This window comes from Giraffa tippelskirchi, chromosome 2, assembly GCF_054371585.1.
Source record: "Giraffa tippelskirchi isolate mGirTip1 chromosome 2, T2T-mGirTip1v1.2.pri, whole genome shotgun sequence".
NCBI classification, from domain to species: Eukaryota; Metazoa; Chordata; class Mammalia; order Artiodactyla; family Giraffidae; genus Giraffa; species Giraffa tippelskirchi.
This window is the reverse complement of record NC_137276.1, coordinates 16,743,711-16,767,167: the sequence shown is the minus strand read 5'-3', so window position 1 is coordinate 16,767,167 and position 23,457 is coordinate 16,743,711. Positions and strand designations below refer to the sequence as shown.

At 46.5% G+C, this 23,457-nt stretch overlaps 1 protein-coding gene across 15 annotated transcripts in view; it reads right to left on the bottom strand.

Moving 5' to 3' along the window:
• Positions 1 to 23,457, bottom strand: part of AFAP1L2 (actin filament associated protein 1 like 2) — a 143,402-nt gene that overhangs the window by 88,274 nt on the left and 31,671 nt on the right. For 3 of the 15 annotated variants that reach the window (XM_081538062.1, XM_081538080.1, XM_081538077.1), the window contains exon 2: positions 18,498 to 18,551. The exons of the other annotated variants lie outside the window; for them this stretch is intronic. In XM_081538062.1, coding sequence (XP_081394188.1) covers positions 18,498 to 18,551 — 54 coding nt within the window. The remainder of the gene's footprint in view (positions 1 to 18,497; positions 18,552 to 23,457) is intronic. 15 annotated transcript variants of the gene reach the window in all.

Here is a 23,457-nt window from a genome sequence, read left to right as displayed (position 1 = left end):
GCGACCCTATGGACTGTAGCCCACCAGGCTCCTCTGTCCATGGGATTCTCCAGGCAAGAATACTGCAGTGGGTTGCCATGCCCTTCTCCAGGGGATCTTCTCGACTCAGGGATCGAACCCTCATCTTTTATGTCTCCTGCATTGGCAGGCAGGTTCTTTACCACTAGCGCCACCTGGGAAACCCTCAATGTCTTTATCATCAACTAAATCACTGTATAGTTCTTGCCTGGAGAATCCCAGGGACGGGGAGCCTGGTGGGCTGCCGTCTATGGGGTCACACAGAGTTGGACACAACTGAAACGACTTAGCAGCAGCAGCAGCATTCTGTGTACTCTGGGGCTTCTCAGGTAGCGCTAGTGGTAAAGAACCCGCCTGCCAATGCAGGAGACATAAGAGATGCACATTTGATCCCTGGGTCGAGACGATCCCCTGGAGAAGGGCATGGCAACCCACTGCAGTATTCTTGCCTGGAGAATCCCTTGGACAGAGGAGCCTGGTGGGCTATGGACATTGCGGGGAAAAAAAGAGATAAGTGAAAAACACTGTTCACACACGAGGGTAGCCATCTGGAAAAACAGACATTTAGATCTCTGTCATAACTTATGAAGAATTTCAAATTGTACAAAAACTTAGTACACAAAAAATACGATCACAAAAGTACTAGGAGAAAATACAACTGGTGGAAATGTAAAATGTTTATAGTCACTTTGAAAAACAGTCTGGCAGTTCCTCAAATGAGTAAACATAAAGTTACCTTATAACCCAGAAGTTCTACTACTATATAGATACCCAAGAGAAACAAAAGCATATCATAAAAATTGATACATAAATACTTACAGCAATATTATTCATAATAGCCAAAAAGTGGAATGTTCCTCAACAGATGAATAGATAAACAAGGTGCGTTACAGCTATCCATAGACATACAATGGAATATTTGATCTTAAAAAGGAATGAAGTATTGATAATATTACAACTCGAACTTTAAAAACATGCCAAGTTAAAGAAGCCAATCACAAGAGTCTACATATTATGTGATTCTATTCATGTGAGAATCCAGCATAGGAAAGTAGATTAGTAGTTACTTACGGCTGGGGTAGCGGCAGGAAGAGAATGGAGGCAAATGGGTGTCAGCTTAAGCATAAGGAAATTTTTTTTTTTTATCAGATGATGAAATGTTCTAAAATTGTGGTGATGGTTGCACATATCTATGAATATGCAAAAAACCCACTGAATTGTATACTTTAAATGTTAAGTTGTATGGTATGCACATGACATCTTGATAAGGCTGTTTTGAAAAAGAAGGAAAAAATATTTTTTAAAGTAGAATTCTAGGGGAAGACTTTCTAAGTATGAGCAAAAGCTGTAAAAGGAGATAGATTTGACCACACGCATACGAAAAATTATACTTTAGAAAAATAAACATAAAAGCAAGTCAAAAGACAAGTAACAGGGCAGCGAGGAAGAGGATGCAAATTTGCAGCTCGTATCTAAAGGGTTAATTCCCTTACCATATAAAAAGTGTCTACAAAATGAATTTTAAATGACCAACAACCCAAGAGAGAAATCAGCACACTCACACACAAGCGAATGGCTTGTAAACATACAAAGGGATGCTCAACTTTCCTTATAAAAAGAGAGATATACCAGAGAGAGCGAGCTTTGGCCACTCTGATAGGCAAAGGTAAAAAAGTGTAATAATATATCATGCTGATGAGGGTGTAAGAAAACAGACACTCTGACACTTTGCTGATGAGCATAAAAAGGATACAACTTCCCAAGAGGGTATTTATCTAGTCAAACTGTAAATGCATATATCCTTCGACCCAGCAATTCTGCTTCTGAGATTTCAACCTGAGATGAGATCCTTGATGTATGTGAAATGATCTGCACGCAAGGAAATTCATGGTGACACTGTTTGTTAGAGCAAAAGATTGGGAAAAAACTTAAATGCTCAAGAATGATAAATTATGCTGTCTCCATATAAAGGAAACACACAGCAGTGTTAGAAAGAAATCAGCAGATCTGTCAGGAAAGAACTCCAAGAAACACCCTTAACTTAAATGAGAATGTGAACAGTGGGTATGCCGCATTTGCAGGAAATGGGGACATTATACTTACATGTGTGTGTTAGTCGCTCAGTAGTATTCGACTCTTCGCGACCCCATGGACTGTAGCCCACCAGGCTCCTCTGTCTATGGAATTCTCCAGGCAAGAATACTGGAGAGGGTTGCCATTTCCTTCTCCAGGAGATCTCCCCCACCCAGGGATTGAAACAAGGTCTCCTGCATCACAGGTAGATTCTTGACTGTCTGAACCACCAGGGAAGCCCAAGGTTACTGGTATGGGTAGCCTATCTCTTCTCCAGGGGAACTTCCCAACCCAGGAATCGAACCGGGGTCTCCTGCATTGCAGCTTCTTTAACAGCTGAGCTACCAGGGAAGCCCATATACCTACGTAGCTGCTTCTATATGCACTCTTATTTTTTTGAAGGATATATAAAACTGAAGCAGTGCTTGCTTCCAGTAAGGGAACGTGAGTAAACAGGAATAAGAGGGAGGTTTACTTTTTACTCTACCCTTTTGCTTTTTAAAATGATACTGTGTGGGTGGGGGTGGTGGTGGGGGACTTCCCTGGTGGTCCAGTGGTTAAGACTCCACACTCCCAATGCAGAGGACCTGGGTTTGATCCCCTGATCAGGGAACTAGATCCCACATGCTACAACTGAAGATCTCACATGACACAACAAAGATTCTTCATGCTGCAACTAAAAGCGGGTGCAGCCGAAAAACAAAACAAAACAAAACCAAACCACAGGGGCTGAAAAGAAGGAGAGAAAAAAGGACAGGGCCAAGGGGAAGTGAGAGAGGGTAAGAGTGGAGGGAAGGAAAGAAAGAGGGAAGAAAGCGACAGTTAGGATTACTGCAGAGAGGAAGAAAACTTTTGGCTAAATATATCCTTGACAGATAATATCATTGAGGGTGGAATTCTAGGGATTTTCAGATTATAAATTTCTGCTACATACGCATATTTGATAATAAACATGTATGACTTTTGCCACAAAAAAAACAGACATAAAATTACATGAACTCCTTACAGAGTGAAATAACAGTTTGAAAAATGTAGCTGCTGTTTACACTATTTTAAAGTAACTTCATCAGAAAAAAATGAAAATAACAAAAAGGGAAAGAAAGACTGAGTTTGCCTAGTTGGGCCCTTTTATCTCTGGCTTGGAATGCTGATCTTTTATCTTTGTTCTGGAAAGTCAGCGGAGATTCAAGTGCAGAGGGGAGACTGGAGGCAGAACTTGGTGGAAGGGGGTCCTGTGGACACCCAGCCTGAGGCTGGCAGTGCTGATACACCCACTCCCAGCCCCAAGGCCAGAAGTCCTCACTGGTTTCACCTAACTCTCTTCCCCACCTTCTCCTTCTCCATCATCCCTTCTGATCTGGCTACAGGAGCAATGAAGTAGACAGATTCTGGCAAGGAACCAGGATCAGGGTCTCCTCAAATGAGTCAGCTATTCGCATCAAGTGGACGAAGTATTGGAGCTTCAGCATCAGTTCTTCCAATGAATATTCAGCGTTGATTTCCTTTAGGACCTTCTATAAGGCAGTACTGGAGAAGTGGACTCCTTCACAATGATGTGGGGCCTTTCTCAGCAGCCATGAATCCCATCCTTCTCTCTCTTTCTTGCTGCCTCCAGCCTCCCAAGCTCCACCACTGTTTGGAGGCTTCCTTTGCTGAATCAATGGCATCTTGTCTGTGGTCTTGACCTAGCTCCAAGTGATGAACCAACTTCATTGGGAGTGTCTGCTGAGGGCTCTCTGAGAAGGGCCATTGTTCCCTCTACACTTGTCCAAAGCCTCCATTTAGGGACGGCTGTGAGCGTGGATGGAGGACATTCATCACCGGGAACATTTGCCAACAAATGAGAGACAGCTGTTGGGCTCCAAGGGCGTGTGGATGAATGTTGCCTGTGGTGAGATTTATTTTTCCAAATGAGAATAGCCCCACTTATCTTTTCTCCTTTCAAATTCTAAGATATGGGGGAAAGGCTCACCTTCTCCCTTACATGTCATAATCCATGGCCATCCCACAATCACAGGGTGTGCAAGGCATCATGGGAGCACATTAGCAAACAGACAGTGTGCACACTGCATCCACAGCTGCCTCCAGGCCCCCAGGGAGATGTGGCCAGGGACCATGCCCTGCCTCTCCTGACCCTCCATGTGCCCACAGCAGGGTAGTGTCCACACAGTCAGCAGGGACTCCTGAAGGCTGGTTGGAAAGAGGCAGATGGGAAACAGGGCAGAAACTCCTGGGAATTACCAGGGACAAAGCGAATGCCACTTATGTGCCAAACGCTCTGCTGTGCATCTTAGGGACTATAAAACTAGCTATGGAGACATGGCAGGGATACGAGGAACAGAGACCATGTATGCCAGCCCAGGGAAGTGCTGACTGGGTCCCACGTGGATCCTGAGCAGCTGGAACCAGATGTGATCAGTGCAAGCTGGCTTCCTGAGGCAGGGGTTGGTGGATGCGGTGGGTGGGAGTACGAAAGGGAGGAGGGATGGGAGCATACATTCCCTGTCATAAAGAACAGCAGAAGCACAGGTCTGGCCGGGCCAGCTAAGGATACAAGAGGGAGTCAAGACACCCAGAAGCCAGGCACACGGAGGAGCCTGCTTTTAGAAAAGACTATTTCATCAGCCAGGGCTCTCTGTAGAGACAGCCAAGCTTCAGCTGTGAGCAATGTTGGGGAATCCTCCTCCCCATCCCAAAGGGATACATCAAGATGCAGCCAGGAGACGCAACACCCCATTTAACAACAGATTTAAATGCAGATGCAGCTGGTTTGAAGCCATCTGAGGATGGAGACCATGTCTAGCTTGATCAAGCTACACCAAGAAGCAGAATGCATTCTGGAGTCTGATGGAGCTGGGTTTGGATCCTGTCGGACTGGCAGTGAGGTTTTGCTTGGGCTGCATCTGGCTTCAATTTCCTCCATCCACAGAATAAGGACAATAATGTTTACTGCTGGATTCGTGCCGCCCCACCCCCACACCCAGTTCTGATTCTGCGCGCCTGGAATAAGATGAAAGTGTCTGATGGAAAAGCTCTGGGAAGCCTCTTATTAACATTCTCAGCTCAGCCTAACTCAGGGAAGCAAGTCTCTGCATTCCAGGGGACTTCTCCCCCAGCAAAGCAATGCCAAGAATGTCATGGAGGATTCAAAGATGCTTCTCCTATCACAACTCTCCCAGGCATGTGGCTTCCCCAGGGAGGCTACAGGTACCTGTTGGAGGGCGCAGTGGTGGCAGGTGGCAGGTTCTCACTGCCACCTCCCAGGAGGATTTAGGGATTAAATGAGATGGTGAGAACAAAATGCCCAGGGGAGAGAGGCTACCGCTGAACCTGTGAACACGGCCACTACCTCATGTGGGCGGCAGGACTTACACTTGGCTGAGAGTCTGAAAACTCACCTTCCGGTAGAAACAGCTTCTTAGTAGCTGTGTGACGCTTAAGGCTCAGGCACTCAGTTAGCCCATGGAGAAAACCACTCTCTTAAGATTTCCAACACATCTCACTGGGATATCCATGAAAGGTAAAAATGGAACATCCATTGAAGTAAGAAGGTATTGGTATTCATTATTGTTTTTCATAATCACTATAATCACTCCTGTTAGTTGCTCAGTTGTGTCTGATTCTTTGCGACCCCATGGACTGTATCCCACCAGGCTTCTCTGTCCATGGGATTCTCCAGGCAAGAATAATAGGAGTGGATTGTCATTTCCTTCTCCAGGGGATCTTCCCGACCCAGGGATCAAACATGGGTTTTCTTGCATTACAGGCAGATTCTTTACCATCTGAGCCACCAGGGAAGTTTTCATAATCACTATAATCACTCTTGATGCTCCACTTAAAATCAAGAAGGTGGCAGCCGCTGGAGGAGCAGGGAAAGTGAAGAAAGTCAGAATTGATGGACAGGGGGGCACCCCTCCCTGAGGGAAGCAGTGCTGGAAGTCAGGAGAGGTCAGGCGTGTGTGTCCCCGGCAGCCCAGCCCTACCCAGCAAGCAGCTGCCAGGAGGCCCAAGGCTCCCTGGGCCCAGCAGGACCCCGTTGCCAGGCCAGCGAGCAGCAACCTGGGATGAGTGTCTCTGAGCAAATGTTCTCATGGGGCTGCGACTGGCATTCAGGCTATGTGGGCATCGGTCTCCCATGACTGCAGAGGGCTTGTCACCCTCTTCATCTCACAGATGGCTCTCAGCACGGAAGTGTCTACTACCTACAGGACTGACATGAACTTCACCAGCTCTCATCGAGACTTCACTGCTGACCGTGATTCCACATCTCACCATCCCTCTCAGCAGCCAATCTCAAACACGTTCCCGCCATGACCAAGAAAGCCCACCTTTTGGCCAAGGTTGCAAACTAGTCAGGCACAACTAGCAATGCCTAAGGAAGTGCCAAGGATTTCCCTTTGCCTGTTATGCAATTCCCAGTCCAGCACTGAAACAAACCACCTTTCATATATGTCCAGTGTGTTTTAGATTTCAGGATACTCTCATGCACGCTTTTCATTCGACTTCCCAACAAGCCTGGGATGGGAGTAGAGTGGTGATTATTATAGATGGGGTCACAGAGTCAGACATGACTTAGTGACTGAACAACAACAAAAATCAAGGCTGGGCATTAAAAAAAAACATTTGAATCGGTTCTATTGAGATGGATGAAACTGGAGCCCATTATACAGATTGAAGTAAGCCAGAAAGAAAAACACCAATACAGTATACTAATGCATATATATAGAATTTGAAAGATGGTAACTATAACCCTATATGCGAGACAGAATAAGAGACACAGATGCATAGAACAGTCTTATGGACTCTGAGGGAGAAGGTGAGGGTGGGACGTTCTGGGACAATAGCACTGAAACATGTAGATTATCATATGTGAAACAGAACACCATTCCAGGTTCGATGCATGAGACAAATGCTCAGGGCTGGGGCAATGGGATGACCCAGAGGGATGGGATGGGGAGGGAGGTGGGAGGGGGGTTCAGGATGGGGAACACATGTAAACCCATGGCTGATTCATGTCAATGTATGGCAAAAACCACTACAATACTGTAAAGTAGTTAGCCCCCAACTAAAATAAATAACTTTATTACAAAAAAAAAAAAGAAATATTTTGTAAAAAAAAAAAATCGAGGCTGGGGTGATAGAGGAGTAATGAGGCACAATGTTCTCATACCAATGGGTTCAGAAACAGGAAATGGCTCATCTACAAGAATCAGCTTGCCCATCCCCAATACTAACGTTGCATTACTGAAAGCAGAGGTTTCGGGCATCAGAAATAAACATGGAAGACCCTAGGCAAATTCGACCCAGTGTCTTATTCCACCACCACCCACCACCTATAACTAGCCTTGTGGGGCTCTGACCATGTGCTGTACCTAAAGACAAGTACAAGATTTCACTCAGTTCCTACAACCTCTAAGGAAGAGGGTAATCAGTCCCTTTCAGATAAAGACCGGAGGGCTCAGAGAGGGCAAGTAACTGCTCGACACTGCAAGTGTGCAAGCTAGATGCGAACCAGGTCAGCATAAACCTGCCATTTTCAACCATGATGATATTCGCTGCAATTGGCACAAGGAAGAAATAAAGCATTCAAGGCCTCTTAGAGGGAGAAGCAATACAGATATGTTGGGTCAAATGGAGATCAAACAGCTGCTTTCCTTCCGTGGCTTTGCCTGGTGGGAAGGATGCGGGACCACCAATCGTGAACCTCAGGCAACTGTCCTTCACCTGCCACCAATGAGCTGTGTACCTGTGGCCTTTCTCTGTGCCCAATCTCCCCTCCAGAACCCCCTTCAGTGAAGTGTGGGAGACTGGAATAGGTCTGCAGCACCTCAACCTCTTCAGAGAAGTACGAAGAATATTCTTTTAGGATGTGCTTGGATTTTTGCTGTGGGATAGAAGACTGGTGGTAACCTACCCATTTGAAAGAGGCAGTGGGTGACTGCGAAGCTAAATCTGGACGGCTCTCAGAAGACAACCCAAGCTGCCAGCTCTTCAACCTCATCCCTCTCCACTATCCCTGTTGCTGATGGTCTGCTCCCAGGCCCCATCCCCTAAATCCATATCATACAAGGTCTTGATGATCTCAGGACCTTTGCACCTGCTGTTCTCTCTGCCTGGAACCCCCAACCCTGTTCTCCACATAGCAGCTTCCCCCTCATTTAGATCTCAACCCAAATGTCATCTCAGAGAGATTCTCTGTGATCACCCTGGCTGATGTTGAGACTACTCCCTCCCCCCTGCCAATTACTTTCACAACATCCTGTTTCTCATGTTACTTACTACTATATGAAAGTACCCTTTTTTATTGCCTTTTGTTTTTTTTTCTTTTGGCCCTGCTATGCAGCATGTGGGGTCTTAGTTCCTCAACCAGGGATCAAACCCATTCCCCCTGCAGTGGAAGCATGGAGTCTTAACCACTGAACCACCAGGGAAGTCCTGAAAGTACCTTTTAGAACTGTGCTTGCTTGCTCATGGTCTGCTTTCTTCCTCTAGAATGTAAGCTCCATTAGACAGGAGCCTCATTAATACTGTGTCCAGCTTTATCTCAACATCCTGATGACACCTGACACACGATGAAGCTCAAAAAATGCCTACAGTGTGAACACCTGGAAATTCGCCCACCGTGTGTGTGCTCAGTCATGTTCAGCTCTTCGCAACCCCACAGACTGTATCCCACTAGGCTCTTCTCTCTATGAAATTTTCCAGGCAAGAATACTGGAGTGAGTTCCCATTTCCTTCTCCAGAGGATCTTCCTGACGCAGGGATCGAGCCCACGTCTCCTAAGTATTGGAAGGCGGATTCTTTACGACTGAGCCACCAGGGAAGCTCAGACCCTGGGGCTGATGCTTGAACTTGAAAGAACAGAAATGATGATCTGCATTGTTCCATCACTGAGGCACACACATTCCAGTGAACCCAGGAACAAGCAATGCAGGTCTAGAGACTGGGGTGTTTGTAGCGGGTGACAACTGAACTTGGTCAATAAATGGAAGGTCAGATGAAGAACAGTAAGAAAAAAGACATCAGTGCAAGAGAAAGAATGATGGGAAAGCAATCAAACCAGCAGAGCCCAAATCAGGGATTTGTCCCTTTTCTGAAAACCTGAAGCTTTGGTTCTTGGCTTTTACACATAGTTGAATTTGCTGCCCTCTCTTCCCCAACTGAGCCACACCCAAAAGAGTCAGTGCTTCTGCCCACACTCACAAGACCCCAGGCAGCTCCAGGTTCTGCCTCCTGGGCCCAGACAGCCTTGCAGAGCAGAATTGGGCAGTGGTCTCCCTGGTCCAAGCTCAGTCAGTAAAGAATCTGTCTGCAATATAGAAGACCGGGGTTCAATTCCTGGGTCGGGAAGATCCTGTGGAGAAGGAAATGGCAAACCCCTCCAGTATTCTTGCCTGGGAATTCCATGGACAGAGGAGCCTGGTGGGTTACAGTCCACGGGGCCGCAAGAGTCGGACACAACTTAGCAACTAAACTACCACCTCCCTGGTCCAAATGGCTCTTTACCACACACATCTTTGGATCTCAAAAAGACTTAAAAGAAAAATTGGTCTATTTTAAGTAGATATAGAGATGGAACAAAAAATTTCAGGGACAACTTTGTCCAGATCAAGGAGACCCCAGACCTGTTGTGGAAGAAGCAATTGCTCCCATTTGAATGCACTGATTTTGAGTGAATATTTCCATCTCCTTAGTGGACAGAAGCAAAAATTAACTGTTGTACAAAATCTAGCAACTTTGTGTCCAATAAACCAAGTACTAATTCTAATGCCTTTGAGAGCCAATCTGGTAAACCTGTGGACATCAGCTCTAGGCTGTGACCTGTATGTACTTATTAGCAATCTTAATCCAAAGATGACTCCAGGTGCTCAGAGTGGCTGAAGGTGGGAATAAAAAATAATAACTATTAAAAGCCAGCTCTACTATCCCAGGCTTATCTGAGGCAGGGTTATAAGCATCCCCTTCTCTCCTGACCATACAGGCTGCTAATCACTGCTACAGGTCTTTGGTGTGTATTGTAAAAGTGGTCTGTTATCACAACCTCACGAGCAAAGAGTCTCGGACAGCCCAACAATTAATAAGAAAGAAATGGCCTCCCATTAACTCTTCCGCATGGCGGTGAGATGAGTACCCACACCCTTCACCTCTCCACAGCACATTGCTTGCACTTCTGGCTGTTGCCATCACTACGCCAATTCTGGCATCCACAGCAGATGACAAGCAAACTCTTAACAACGGCCCTTCATCTCCGTATCCCATTACCCACCACCCAACAGAGATGATGGTCTGTTGGGTTGGCCAAAAAGTTCATTTGGGTTTTTCCTGCCCATCTTACAGAAAAATCCAAACAAACTTTTGGGCCAACTCAATATTCTATACTCTTTTGTTTGTCTGTGTTCCCGCTCCATGCGTACCGCTCTATGAATTTTTAATGGCCTGAAATGCTGCAACTGTCAAGTGTGCTATTCTGCTTCTTACCTCCCCGTCAGCACTATCTCTGCCTTAAAGAACCCTCTATTTTTCTGGATGGACATCTAATTCAATGCTTCTATTGCTGCTTAATTTTCTAGAACGTACACCTGCTATCATCATTCACCAGACACCAAGACCACTTCCTGCTCTTCACCACCGCAAATAATGCTGCAAAGGTCATTTTCAACCCTGCCTAGAGTGGGCCCATGCAGAAAGTTCTGAGTGTTCTGAGAACACTTGGCCTCCTGCAGTTCTTCACTTCCGCCAGCCTCCTGGGCGGCTGTTCTGGCTGGTTTGGCTCTGATAAGTAAAGGAGGCTGAGTGAGCATTCCTTCAGGTGCCCGTTAACATTTTGGAGGCTCCATCACCTTTAAACTCCCATTCACACCCTTTATTCACCTTCTTTTCTGCTGAGATTTCTACCTTTTTCTGGCTGATGTGCATCAGTTCCTTGTATATTCTAATTGTCAACCACCTGAAGCTTTTAGATTGTAAATATCTTTCTCTTTTCTTTCACCTGCCTATTACCTTTATCAGGATGCCCACTAATGACCAGAATTGCACACTTCGATGCAATCAAACTTTGAAAACTTGAGGACAACAACCATTTCTCAATCATACAATCCCATACATGAGCACTGACAATATATCACCCATGCAGTTAGGTGCTGTGGACACAAAGAGGAATAATGGCTTTTGACCTTTGATCTTTCAGTCTCCTGGGCACACAGACTTTCTATCAACTGTAATATGGACCCGATGACCATGGCGGGTCACGTAAGGCACAGTAAGGGGTTAAAGGCTTCAGGGGGTCGGGGTCAAGGTCAAGGCTGAGTGACCCTTGCAGATAAGCCAGGCTGGCAGTCTTGAGGGGAGAACATTCTGGGTCAAAGGAACAGCATTTGCCAAGGTCCAATTTGGGAAAGCACAAGGAATCCAGAATGACTGAGACATAGAACAAGGTGAGAAATAGCCACAGAAACTGCACAAATAGGCATGGCCTACTGCAGAAGAAGCTCGGATTTTTTCCAGCAGCACACATCTCCCCACTCTCCTCATAGAGTTGCTTTAGACACTGCCTGCATTCAAGAAAGAGGGCATGGGTCAGGGACCTTAAGAAATCTGGGCTCACCTTAGCTACAGAGCAAGGTGTTGAAGTCTAAGAGAAACCCAGAGACATAATATTCTAGAAGGAAAAGGTTCATTAGCATTCAAGTTAAGCTACCAAAGTCACTAACAGACACCCATTGGACAGGTCTAGATTATTCTGAATGAAATGAAGACTTCCCTTCCTGGCCTCAGCCAGAAGCTGCTCCGGCTGCAACTCTTGCCTTGACAAAAGTTCTCAGCCACAGAATTCCCCAACTGCCAAGTACGCTTGTGCCAGAAATGTACCAAAGAAAGTCATTAGTAACACAGTGGAATCTCACCCAGGACCCCACTAGGATCTCTGCCAGCCAGCTGTTTCCTCCTGAAGCTAAACCATTTTTACACCCAGTAATGGTGATGTTTTAAGGGGGGAAAAAAAGCCATTTGTAGACAACAGTTCGCTCCAAGCTGTTTGACTGGTCTTAGTATTTCCAGCCAGAGAAGAAATCCATAAGCATAGATGAAGGCACAGAGGAAAGCTGTGCAAGACGCAGGGAGGGGTTAAGGCCTGGGGCGGGGGAGAGGTCAAGGTGTCAAGGCTGAGTGAGCCATGACGGATAAGCGTGGCATCTGGACGTTACTCTACCCAGCAGAACATGCACTCTTTGCACTCTCAATTTCTTCCAACCTGCCTCAGCCTCCCGGGGGCAGAAAAATAAATCTTGTTGTAGGACATTAATCTTATTCTTTAAGGGCATTAGGTAAATAGCTTTAGGAAATTTCAAGAAAATGGGGTTGATTGTCACCTGACACCTCTTCTCCAAGACACACATACACACACACACACACACAACCAAATCATGCCCCATGCCTGCGAAATGAAAGAGCTTATCAGCTTGCTGATAGGTATGTTAAGAGCTGCAAGGGTGCAAAGAGGGGGGAAGCCAGACCCTGAACATCAGTGTCCCCCCTACATTCTCCAACGGACCTAAGGTGTTCTCTAACACAACCCCTGCTCTGACTTCCAGTTGTACTTCCAGGGCCAGGGAGGTAACCAAGTGCCCAAAGCTGCCTACACACACTTTAGAGGCCTCCTGCTTAGAACAAGAGGCTCCCGCCTGCCAGTTGCCAAGCCTGCGTCAGGAGTCCTGCTGCACTAGAGAAACGAGGCTGAAACTGACCTGAAACTTGCCCTGGTTAGTGGGGCCCAGGTTCTCACACACAGAATGCGGGCCTCTCTCTCTGCTGCTCTTATCCACAGCATCACGTCAGTGCCTCCCTGCAGACTTGGGGCCCTCACCTCAGGGTCAGACGAGTAGAAACCCTATTCACTTATGAAAGAGCCCCTCCCCCAGCCTCTTTCAGTCCTGAGTGGAGACCTGGGGTGTGAAGGCATGGGTGGGGGGGAGTCTTGTTTCCAGAGGATTTGATCTCAAAAGCAACAGACTCAATTCTCCCTGGGAGAACAAGACGACCTTCCCCACTCTCGGGGGAACCAGTGCATGGCCAGCCGGGAGCGACACCTGGATCCCATAACTCCTCTCAAGCGATTCACTCCCAGCCTGAACTGTTTACAATTACATACACCAAACCAGCATCAGATGGGCGGGAGATGGATGCTTGCCCACGGGGAAGCCAGGAGGTCAATGGGAAAAAATTATTTTAGTTCAATGCTGAGCCTTCATGTTTGGAACGTTTATCCAAACTGTGGTGATGTTCCCATGCTCCCCCTGTGCGGATGCCAGGCCATCCCTCTGATGTTCATTTTCAGGGAGCCTGGGATGGCAGTGGGAGGAGCCCCACCCAGGGCTGAGACTGTTTCTTCCACCCCTTGAAGGTTAGCAGGTTATGGGGCTGTTTAAGGACCCACAGAGGGTGAGAACTCTCCCGGGAATCCTGGTCACGGTGATCGGTCACATTAAGCTGCACCAGGTCAGGTGGGATGGGTTAGCAAGTGGCTGGACCATGAGGGTTGGGAAAGGGAGCCTTCTCTGCAGCAGGCAGTGGGTAGCAACACTCTCTAGGGCCTGATGAAGCAGTTAGGTACTGCATGGAACAGATTTCACTCAGGCCTCCTCTTCCTAGAAGGAACAAGATGCTCCTAGATAGGCTGGGAGCGTGCCCCACTTCCCATCCTGCCTCTGAGGTCATCAGCTACCCCCAAGGGAAGCCTGGGATTCAAGCCTTGGCTGCTAGAAATGAGAGCAGAGACCTGGGGCCAAGGCATAGCTCTCTTTCTGGGGCTTTCTGACCTTAGGCTTGTGGGGAAGATCCCTTTTCTAAAGATACAGGAGACCTGAACAGAACTCATAGAGGGAAAAAAGAAAAATGAAAAAGTCAAGAGGAAGAGAATAAAAGAATGAAAGAAGAGAGTGGGGGTAGGGGGAAGAAAAATAGATGGACCAGGGAAGAGAAGGTTGAATGTACGGGAGCAGGTGTGAGGCTGTGTGCACCCAGGAGAGATCCTGCAGGACCAAAGATGCACTCACACTTGCCTGTGATGGTGTTGTCCTCAAACCGACCTGCTTGGCCACAGTCTAACTTTCAAGGTACCTGGCATGTTACTGACTTGGACCAGGGAAGACACGAGTCTCAGCCCAGCTCTGGCACCCGCGGGACTCTCAGTAAAATCTCAAGGGCTCCAGACACCCCACCATCACTGAATGTAGGCAAACACACTGGACTGTCAGACACCCCATGACCCTCAGCCACAGCTCCAGCAAAATCCCTCACAGAGACCCCCTCTCCAGAGCACGCCGAAAGACACGCCATCCAACTCTGCCCTGACTGTCACGGACCAGCTGCACCGCATCAGGCATTTAAGCCATAGGCTGTCTGCTACTTACTGCTTCTGCCCAAGCTCTGCCACATCACCACCCTTTATTTCCTTCCACTGATGCACGAAACTGTCAAGTAGAAGCCACAGTTGGGGGCTGCGGGGGGGGATGCTCTGCTGATGGAAGTAGCTAGTGGTGGTGTCCATCTTCAGTGTCAAAAAAAAAAAAGTGCTAGAAGGGGATACCACAAAAGGTCCAACAATGCAAAGGGCAGAAGGGTGGTGATCATCTCAGGCTCATAAGAAATCTGGGATTATAAATGGGAATATCTGCCCCCAAGGAGACCCAAGAGCATGAAGATGAAGACAGGATGTCCCCAGCAAACCCTCCACCCAATAGGTCCCAGCCCTGCTACGAGGGACACCCAGCACCCTCTGAGTTCCTTCCTAAAGGCCCGTATTTGAATTTTAGTAAATCAGCTCAATATGTTCTAGGACTTTGGGTATTAAATAAAAGAAGTCAGTCAAGTCTCCAAACAATAAGCTCATTCAACACAATCTTTTTTCTCCCCCATCTGGGGACTTGAATCCAGTTAACATGAATAAATCCTGTTGTGTAAAAACTGGGAGAGAGGAAAGGGGGGCATGGAGGATGGAAGGAAGTGGCAGGATTCCCATTTGTTGGTCTAAGAGAAAGGCTAAGACAGAACCCCCCAAAATGCCAGCATGCCAAGGTAGTCCAGGGAGACAGTAGTAACACTTTGCAGCTCAGGTAAGGAAGTATCTGGAAATTCCCCACCCATGCATTCCCGAACTCAGACTAATACTCACGTTTGCACTCAACCTAGAAGTGGGCCCTTGGGCAGCCCCAAACTTCACCACAAGCCAGGCCTGACAATGTATCAGGGAAGATTCACTGCAAATATGCACAACAAGTATTTCCTGCCTCTTTCCCACCCTTACTAGTGTCCTCCAACATAGTTGAGACCATTAGGATGAACGACTGCAATTATTCTATTATTATCCTGTTTATTATTCAGGAATTCTTCCTAAACACCCCAAGAACAGGTGGAACAACTTCTGTGGGTAATTAGCGTCCTGGACACAATTATGACTAAGAAGAGTTGCATGTGTGAAATTCTACAGCATAATTCATAGTTGAAAGTCATCTGGACCCACATGGTCCTCATGGATGAAGGTTCTACAGCCTTCTAACCTGCTATACTTAACAAAAGGGAGAAGACACTGAGTCAGCTACCGGGGTCATAGACCCAGACACCGTTCCTCTGAATAACAAGCCAATTCGACTTGGGGTTTGAGTTTTTAAGAAATAGGAAACCACTAAGCTCTTCAGATTCCATTAGGACCACCAAATTAATACTTCCTTATTTTTGTGGGATTCCATATCCCACCTCCTGGGCTGGTGAGCAAGGATTAGTGCTGATTATGCATCACAAGGTTTTTCCCTGCCTGGAAATAAGAGTAGTTGTTGTTCAGTCGCTAAATCTTGTCAGAAACGATGTCTTGTTTCCAACAAGGGGTTAGCTTTCTAACCTCTTACCTGGCATGAGGCTAGGTGCATTATTTTGCTAAATCATGCATTCTCCCTCCTCAGAATCAATCCTATCTAGCACAGACACACAGGACTGCCAAAAACAAAAGGTTGGCCAGGAAATAATTATGGTGCAGACTTGGGTACTCAATTCCAATTTAATAACTTTATTGGTGAAAAAAACCAAACTTGCAGCAGAAAGGCTGCCAAAGTTAATACATTAGAGCCATGTGTGTGTAGCAGAAGAGTTCACAGGGTGGGAACCCGGAGCGAAGGCTTCAATATTCCATGACCTTCCTGGGCACATCTGTTGCCTAGGTTTTAGGAGATCAGCTTTTCCTTTTCTCTCAAAAGAAGAGCTTCCACCATCACCCTGGTTGTGTCTCACAGATAAGTCTCTTGCATGTAAGTTACCATCAAGTAGTCATTTGTTTTGTACCAGAATTCTTCACCTTCTGTTGCACCTCCAGATGGCTGCAGGCACGACCGCACCAAGACCTCAGATTCTATTTACAACTCATGATGGCCAACCACAGGTTCGATGGATTCATCTTATACCACAGTGTCATAAATGGCTAGGCTTTGTTTTAAAGTCAGCTTTCTGGAGGTATAATTTACACAAAGGGCGGAAAAAAAAAAAACTGCCCCGTTGACTGCACAGTTCTAGAACTGTATAACCAACACTGCCATACAGATTCCAGAAATTAAGATTTCTATCATTTTAGAAATTTCCTTCAAGCCCCTTTGTGGTGAAGCCTTTGTCCCAACCCTAGCAACTACTGACCCGTTTTCCTTTTGGACAGTTTGGCCTTTTCCAGAAAGTCACACAAATGGAATCACACAGTGTGTAGGCTTTTCAAGTCTGGCTTCTCTTTCTTAGGACACTGGTGGTATCATGCAGCTACAAACTAAGTTACAAAGTGCTGGTTTTTAAGCTCTGGACTTTTGCTTTCTTGTCAAAGAGACGAAATAACTGGCTCCGTTCATCTGTGCCGTGGAGTAACCACGTTTGAGTTAGCCTTTTAATAAAGCTGAGGCTTGGGAATAAGGTGACCTGACCCACCAACTCCAGTCTGTCCGAGACTGAGGGATTTCCTGGGACATGGCACTTTCAGTGGCAAAACCAGGAAAGTCCTGGGTAAACTGCAACAGTTGGTCACCCTCTTTGGGAAAGCCACCTCCAAGGGTAGGAATGCACATGGTCCCGCTCAGACTCCTCCTAGGAGCAGAAGGCTGCTCTCTCAGAGCTGACAGCCAACCATCCTTCCTCCATTGAATCAGGAGCAGGCAGTCAATCTGCAATATGCTGGGACTGACCTGACCACACTCAATAGGCCTGCTGCTATCTTTGAAGTCCCTGGGAGGGGCTCAAGGAAGTGAGAGGAGAACTCAGGGATCTGTTTAGGAAGAAACAGCACAGGGCTTCTGTTGTTGTCAGCACCACTTCCCACTCGCCTCCCCCCCGCCCATTACCCAGCCAATATTTAAGGCCCATAGAGAGATGGGACATGAGAATATGCTGGGCTCATCTGGTTTATAACCAGTACAGTGTGTCCGGGGTAATGCAATGCATGTTCTTGACTTTTTCTAGGCGTTCTCCTTACTCCTCTCTTTCAGTGGAGTTTTTCATTAGTTTGAGACCAAAGGCTTCCCTGATGGCTCAGATGGTAAGAATCGACCTGCAATTTGGGAGACCCGGGTTCCATCCCTGGGTTGGGAAGATCCCCTGGAGAAGGGGATGAAGGAGAAGGGAATGGCAACCTACTCTCGTACTATTGCCTGGAGAATTCCAGGGACAGAGGAGCCTGATGGGCTACAGTCCAGGGGGTCACAAAGAGTCAGATACCGCTGAGTGACTTTCACTTTCAGGAAGAAGGTGAGAGTCAAGTGACAGAAAATTAGTAAAGAGCTTGAAGTTCTTGTTAGAATGCAAGGGCCTCTCCTATATAAACTTAGTGAGACAGCAGAGGAATTCCTTGCCCTTCCAGCTAACCTCGAGGGAATTACATAGCTGCTCTGAGAAGCTAGGCTGCCTGGGAACAGACTAAGCACCCCCAGCTCAGATTTTCCAGAAGCATGAGGGGCACAGCTGGTACCAAATTAACTGTGAGGACCACCCAGCCCCCTCAAAGAAGGCAGGAACTGGCGGGGTCAGAACCGTGTCAGAGGTTTCCGGGTATCTGCTCCCCTGAATTAATATAAAATTGCCCCTTACAAGTATAGCATAGCAGCTATTACAAGTTATTCCACCAAGCAGCAGTTAGTCATCTTCACCCTCATTCATACAGATGAGGAAGCAAGGCCAAGAGGGATTAATTGACTTGCCCAAGGTCACGCAGTGAGTTAGCGGCCAAGGCCAGATTAGAACCCTGAGCCCCAGAGTGCCCAGGCCAGTGCCCAGCTCCACGACATCCCTCAGAAATCCGTCCAGAGCATGGGCAGAGCCAGGTCTGTGCCCTCGGGAGCCCTGGAGGCTGGGTGAGCTACTGCAGGGGGCACAGGCAGGCTCATACTCACAAGCAGAAACCTGCAGCATCCTTCTCTGCACCACCAGACAGCAACACCCCTGTGCTGGAACAGACAGAAACAGGCTCAAGTCGAGAAAGCCAAGGGCAGCCACCGCGGGCCTGGAATCTCCACGTCTGGAATCTGGCTTTGAGATCATGCCTCATTTCCCTTGGTGCCCAGGACTCCTGTTGCCTGGAATTCATTCCTTCACTCATTCCCCCATCACGCCCCAGACACCAACTATGTCACCTGGCAATGCACTAAGGCTGAGAGGGAGCCATCCTTGGAGGAGACAGACATCTGTGTTTTGAACGGGTTTCAAGGCAGACAGACATAGAGACGTACAATGATAAGAGAATGTGACTTTAATTCAACAAATAGTTTCTGAGCACTTGGGATGTGCTGTACCTAAAATAGTGAGGGAACACAGAGCGACTGAGGGAAGGCTTCCTGGAAGGGGCGGCATGTGAGCCTGAAGATTGAGAAGAGTTTCACTGAGTGGCTTCATCTTTTCCTGACTAAAAGGACACTGATAAGGAAAGAGCCTGAAATTGTTCTGAGCACTTCTTTCTCAATAAGCCCTTGCTATTATTAGAACAGGAATCTATCCTTTAGAAACTCATTTCTCGGGGATCTCTTATCTGGGTTCTGACTTTCTGAGTTAATCTCTTTCATCTCAGTGGACCTGTCTCTCAAATGGGAGCGAATAATCTCGCGTCTTAGAGAGGCTCCGGGCTTCGGAGACACGTTCACACAAAAGTCCTTGAGCCACAAATTCCTCGCACAGCTGATGGCATCCTCTTTCCCACCAAGGCTGCTGTGTTCCACTCTCAACAGGAAATTGGTTTTATTTATAAGAATCACAATCCTAAACTGACGTTTACTGGGCTGCCCACATTCCCTCTCTCACGTCCCTCCCCTCCCCAGGACACATTCACCCTCCAGAGATTCCTCAGCAACCACAGAGCAAGTAGCACTGAAGCGTGCTCAGAAAACCGGATGGACAGACGCTGGAGATTGTTTCCTAGAAGGGGATACTGAGACCTGGGGAGGGACTCACCCGGCCAGGCAGAACCCATGGGGCTCCCCGTTCACAAACAGCTACCTCTTCCTTGCATCCTGACTGTTCTCCATCCTGTTTCTGCCTGGGCTCTGGGAAGAAGTGCCATCTTCCCTCCGCTTGGGGAAAGCCTCCCATCTCTGGATGACAGAAGTCTTTAGAGAAACATTTCCCATCATTAAAGGGATTTGGAAGAAAACTGGCACAGCTTCCTCCGCTTTGAAGCTCCTTGGCCCCTCCTGCCCTTTAATGGGGCTTGGAACCAGCCCAGTTCTGAGAGCTCTCGCCCCTTCTGAAAAGGGCAGGGGCCCACAGCAGAATTCTCCCCACCCCTCCTGGCCTTTCAGCACCAAAGGTGACCTCAGGATTTGTTTCAGACCACTTCATTGCCAAAGCATGGAGGGCTCCCACACAAAGAGCTTCAAAGTCAGGAGGGTTCAAGGTCAAGTACAATCATGAGCAAACCCCCGAGCTTAGGATTCAGAAGCATCACATTGGAGATTGTTCTTCGGTAGCTTTCCCACAGCCTTTTAAAGCCTTTAAAAGCTTCAAGCAATTACTTTAGATTTCTGCACCATCACAAGATTTGGTTAAACCACATCATGCAAGTATGGAAGAGGTATCTGTTTCACTCCACACTTGCTCTTCATTTCCCAGGTGAGGAAAGTGTTACATACTTTTTTTCAAAGGCTCTCATCATTGGCTTGGAGAAGGCAATGGCACCCCATTCCAGTACTCTTGCCTGGGGAATCCCATGAACGGAGGAGCCTGGTGGGCTACAGTCCATGGGGTCGCTAAGAGTCGGACATGACTGAGTGACTTCACTTTCACTTTTCCTGTTCATGCACTGGAGAAGGAAATGGCAACCCACTCCAGTACTCTTGCCTGGAGAATCCCAGGGACGGCAGAGCCTGGTGGGCTGCCGTCTATGGGGTCGCACAGAGTCGGACACGACTGAAGTGACTTAGCAGCAGCAGCAGCATCATTGGCTACACCTTAGAATCACCCAGAGCTTTAAAAAACACACCTAAGCTGAACCCTTAAACCAATTAAATCAGAATGTTGTGTGTGTGTGCACACATGCGTGCACATTCAGTTGGGTCTGACTCTTTGCAATCCCATGGACTGTAGCCCACCAGGTTCTTCTGTCCATGGAATTTTTCAGGCAAGAATACTGGAGTAGGTTGCCATTTCCTTCTCCCAGAATGTCTTGGATGGAGGTCATGTTTTTTAAAGCTCCCTGAATATCTCCCACATGTGTCTAAAGTTAAGACCCTCTGCCTTAAGTAGAAATTCAACAGGAAAAACCTGAGCTTCTAGACAAGGAAGAACAACAAATTCAGATGACGCTTCTGAAGGTGAAACAAATACTATCAATCTGTTCATCCCTTTTAATTAGTTTTCCTTTTTCAGACCTTCCTGGCCACAGATCACATGATTCTTATATACGCTTTCAAGTATTTTTACTAGCTTGACTCTTCACAGCTCATCTCCATCTTCCAGTGCCCAAGAATTAAGTGCCCTCTCCTGGCAATCAGGTGATCTGACTCAGAAACCAAAGAACACAGGAAAGGGATGATACACTTTTGACCAATTATTTTGATCCAAATTAAAGTGACTATCTCAACTGTGCATGTATCGCTCCAAGTGTGATGCAATTTCAGGAAGCTTTGGCATGGACTTCCAAGTGCAATCCAGATAGTAGGTCAGTCACATTTGGCCCTGAACATGCTCACCAGCTGGAAGAGCAGTAGGAACCAGAATCCTTGACCACGTGGTGTGAGTTCAGCCAATGGGCTCACCCACAGGGACACAAGGATGCTCTTATGAGATTCATAAATATGTAAACACCCAAGGACGGGAACCATCTCAAAATATCCTATAGGGCGTAGCACAGCTTAGACAATACCAAGGAAATTCACATGCAAAATACAGCAATTCTACCATCACTTTCTAGGACAACTCTTATAAAAGCTCTACCTCTCTGGGGAAGACACCCCCACATACTCCCTCCTCTACCACCTTGGTTTTGCTTAGGAGAACCATGACTGTCTAGCGGAATGGCTTAGAAAGGATGAGAAGAAAGCCTGGAAGTATTTCTGCATTACACACCGGGTGATATTCCAATGACTCTTTACCAGCCATCTCTTTACATCTTAAGAAACAATGGAAAATCAGCCCAGAGCCTAAAAATGATAGGCTAGTTTTGGAGATGCACAATATGTAACATGCAGACTGGGGAATATGGAAACCAGTTTCTCCTGCAACTGACTGATTTGTGAGATTTACAAATGAGAGAAAACATTTTGAGATTCTGGAGATGGTGATGAGGCAGTTTACCTATTCTTAAAAGTATCACAAACAATTCTTTACAATTTTTACAAATGTTCTGAGACTCCAAGTACATCTTGCACTTTGATTTAATTTTGCTGTTAAAACCACCATGTGCCTAGTCATTTCATAATTATTCAATCTTACCTTTAAAAGAAAAATGCCCTCAATCTCTGTCAGGCAAGAGGAGACTCAGATACTAGAGGTTGCACTGGTTAATGGAAGATTGGGACCAACATACTTAATTTTACTTTGTTTGCAGTAATGCTTCCTAAGGCCCATTTGACTTCACACTCCAGGATGTCTGGCTCTAGATGAGTGATCAAACCATCGTGGTTAGCCTGGTCATTAAGATCTTTATGTATAGTTCTTCCATGTATTCTTGCCACCTCTTCTTGATCTCTTCTGATTCTGTTAGGTCCATACCATTCCTGTCCTTTATTGAGCCCATCTTTGCATGAAATGTTCCCTTGGTATCTCTAATTTTCTTAAAGAGATCTCTAGTCTTTCCCATTCTATTATTTTCCTCTACTTCCTTGCACTGTTCATTTAAGAAGGCCTTCTTATCTCTCCTTGCTATTTTCTGGAACTCTGAATTCAGTTGGGTATGTATATCTTTCCCTATCTCCCTTGCCTCTTGCTTCTCTTCTTTCCTCAGCTATTTGCAAAGTCTCCTCAGACAATCACTTTGCCTTCTTGCATTTCTTTTTCTTTGGGATGGTTTTGGTCACTGCCTCCCATACAACGTTATAAACCTCTGTCCATAGTTCTTCAGGCACTGTCTACCAGATCTAATCCCTTGACTCAATTCGTCACCTCTACTGTATAATAATAAGGGATTTAAGTCATACCTGAACAGACTAGTGGTTTTCTCTACTTTCTTCAACTGAAGCCTAAATTTTGCAATAAGGAGCTGATGATCTGAGCCACAGTCAGCTCCAGGTCTTGTTTTTGCTGACTGTATAGAGCTTCTCCATCTTCTACTGCAAAGAATATAATCAATCTGATTTCGGTACTGACCATTTTGTGATGTCTATGTGGAGAGTCATCTCTTGTGTTGTCGGAAAAGGATGTTTGCTATGACCAGTGTGTTGTCTTGACAAAATTCTGTTAGCCTTTGCCCTGCTTCATTTTGTACTCCAAGGCCAAACTTGCCTGCTACTCCAGGCATCTCTTGACTTTCTACATTGGCATTCCAATCCCTTATGATGAAAAGGATATCTTTTTCCAGTGTTAGTTCTAGACGGTCTTGTAGGTCTTCATAGAACCATTCAACTTCAGTTTCTTCAGTATCAGTAATTGGAGCAAGACTTGGATTATGTGATGCTGAATGGTTTGCCTTGGAAATGAACCAAGATCATTCTGTCATTTTTGAGATTTTTTGTTTGCCTTACTGCAAACAAAGCTAGTGGAGGTGATGGAACTACAGCTGAGCTATTTCAAATCCTAAAAACTGATGTTGTTAAAGTGCCACACTCAACAGGTCAGCAAATTTGGAAAAACTCAGCTGGGGCCACAGGACTGGAAAAGGTCAGTTTTCATGCCAATCCCAAAGAAGGGCAGTGCCAAAACAAATGT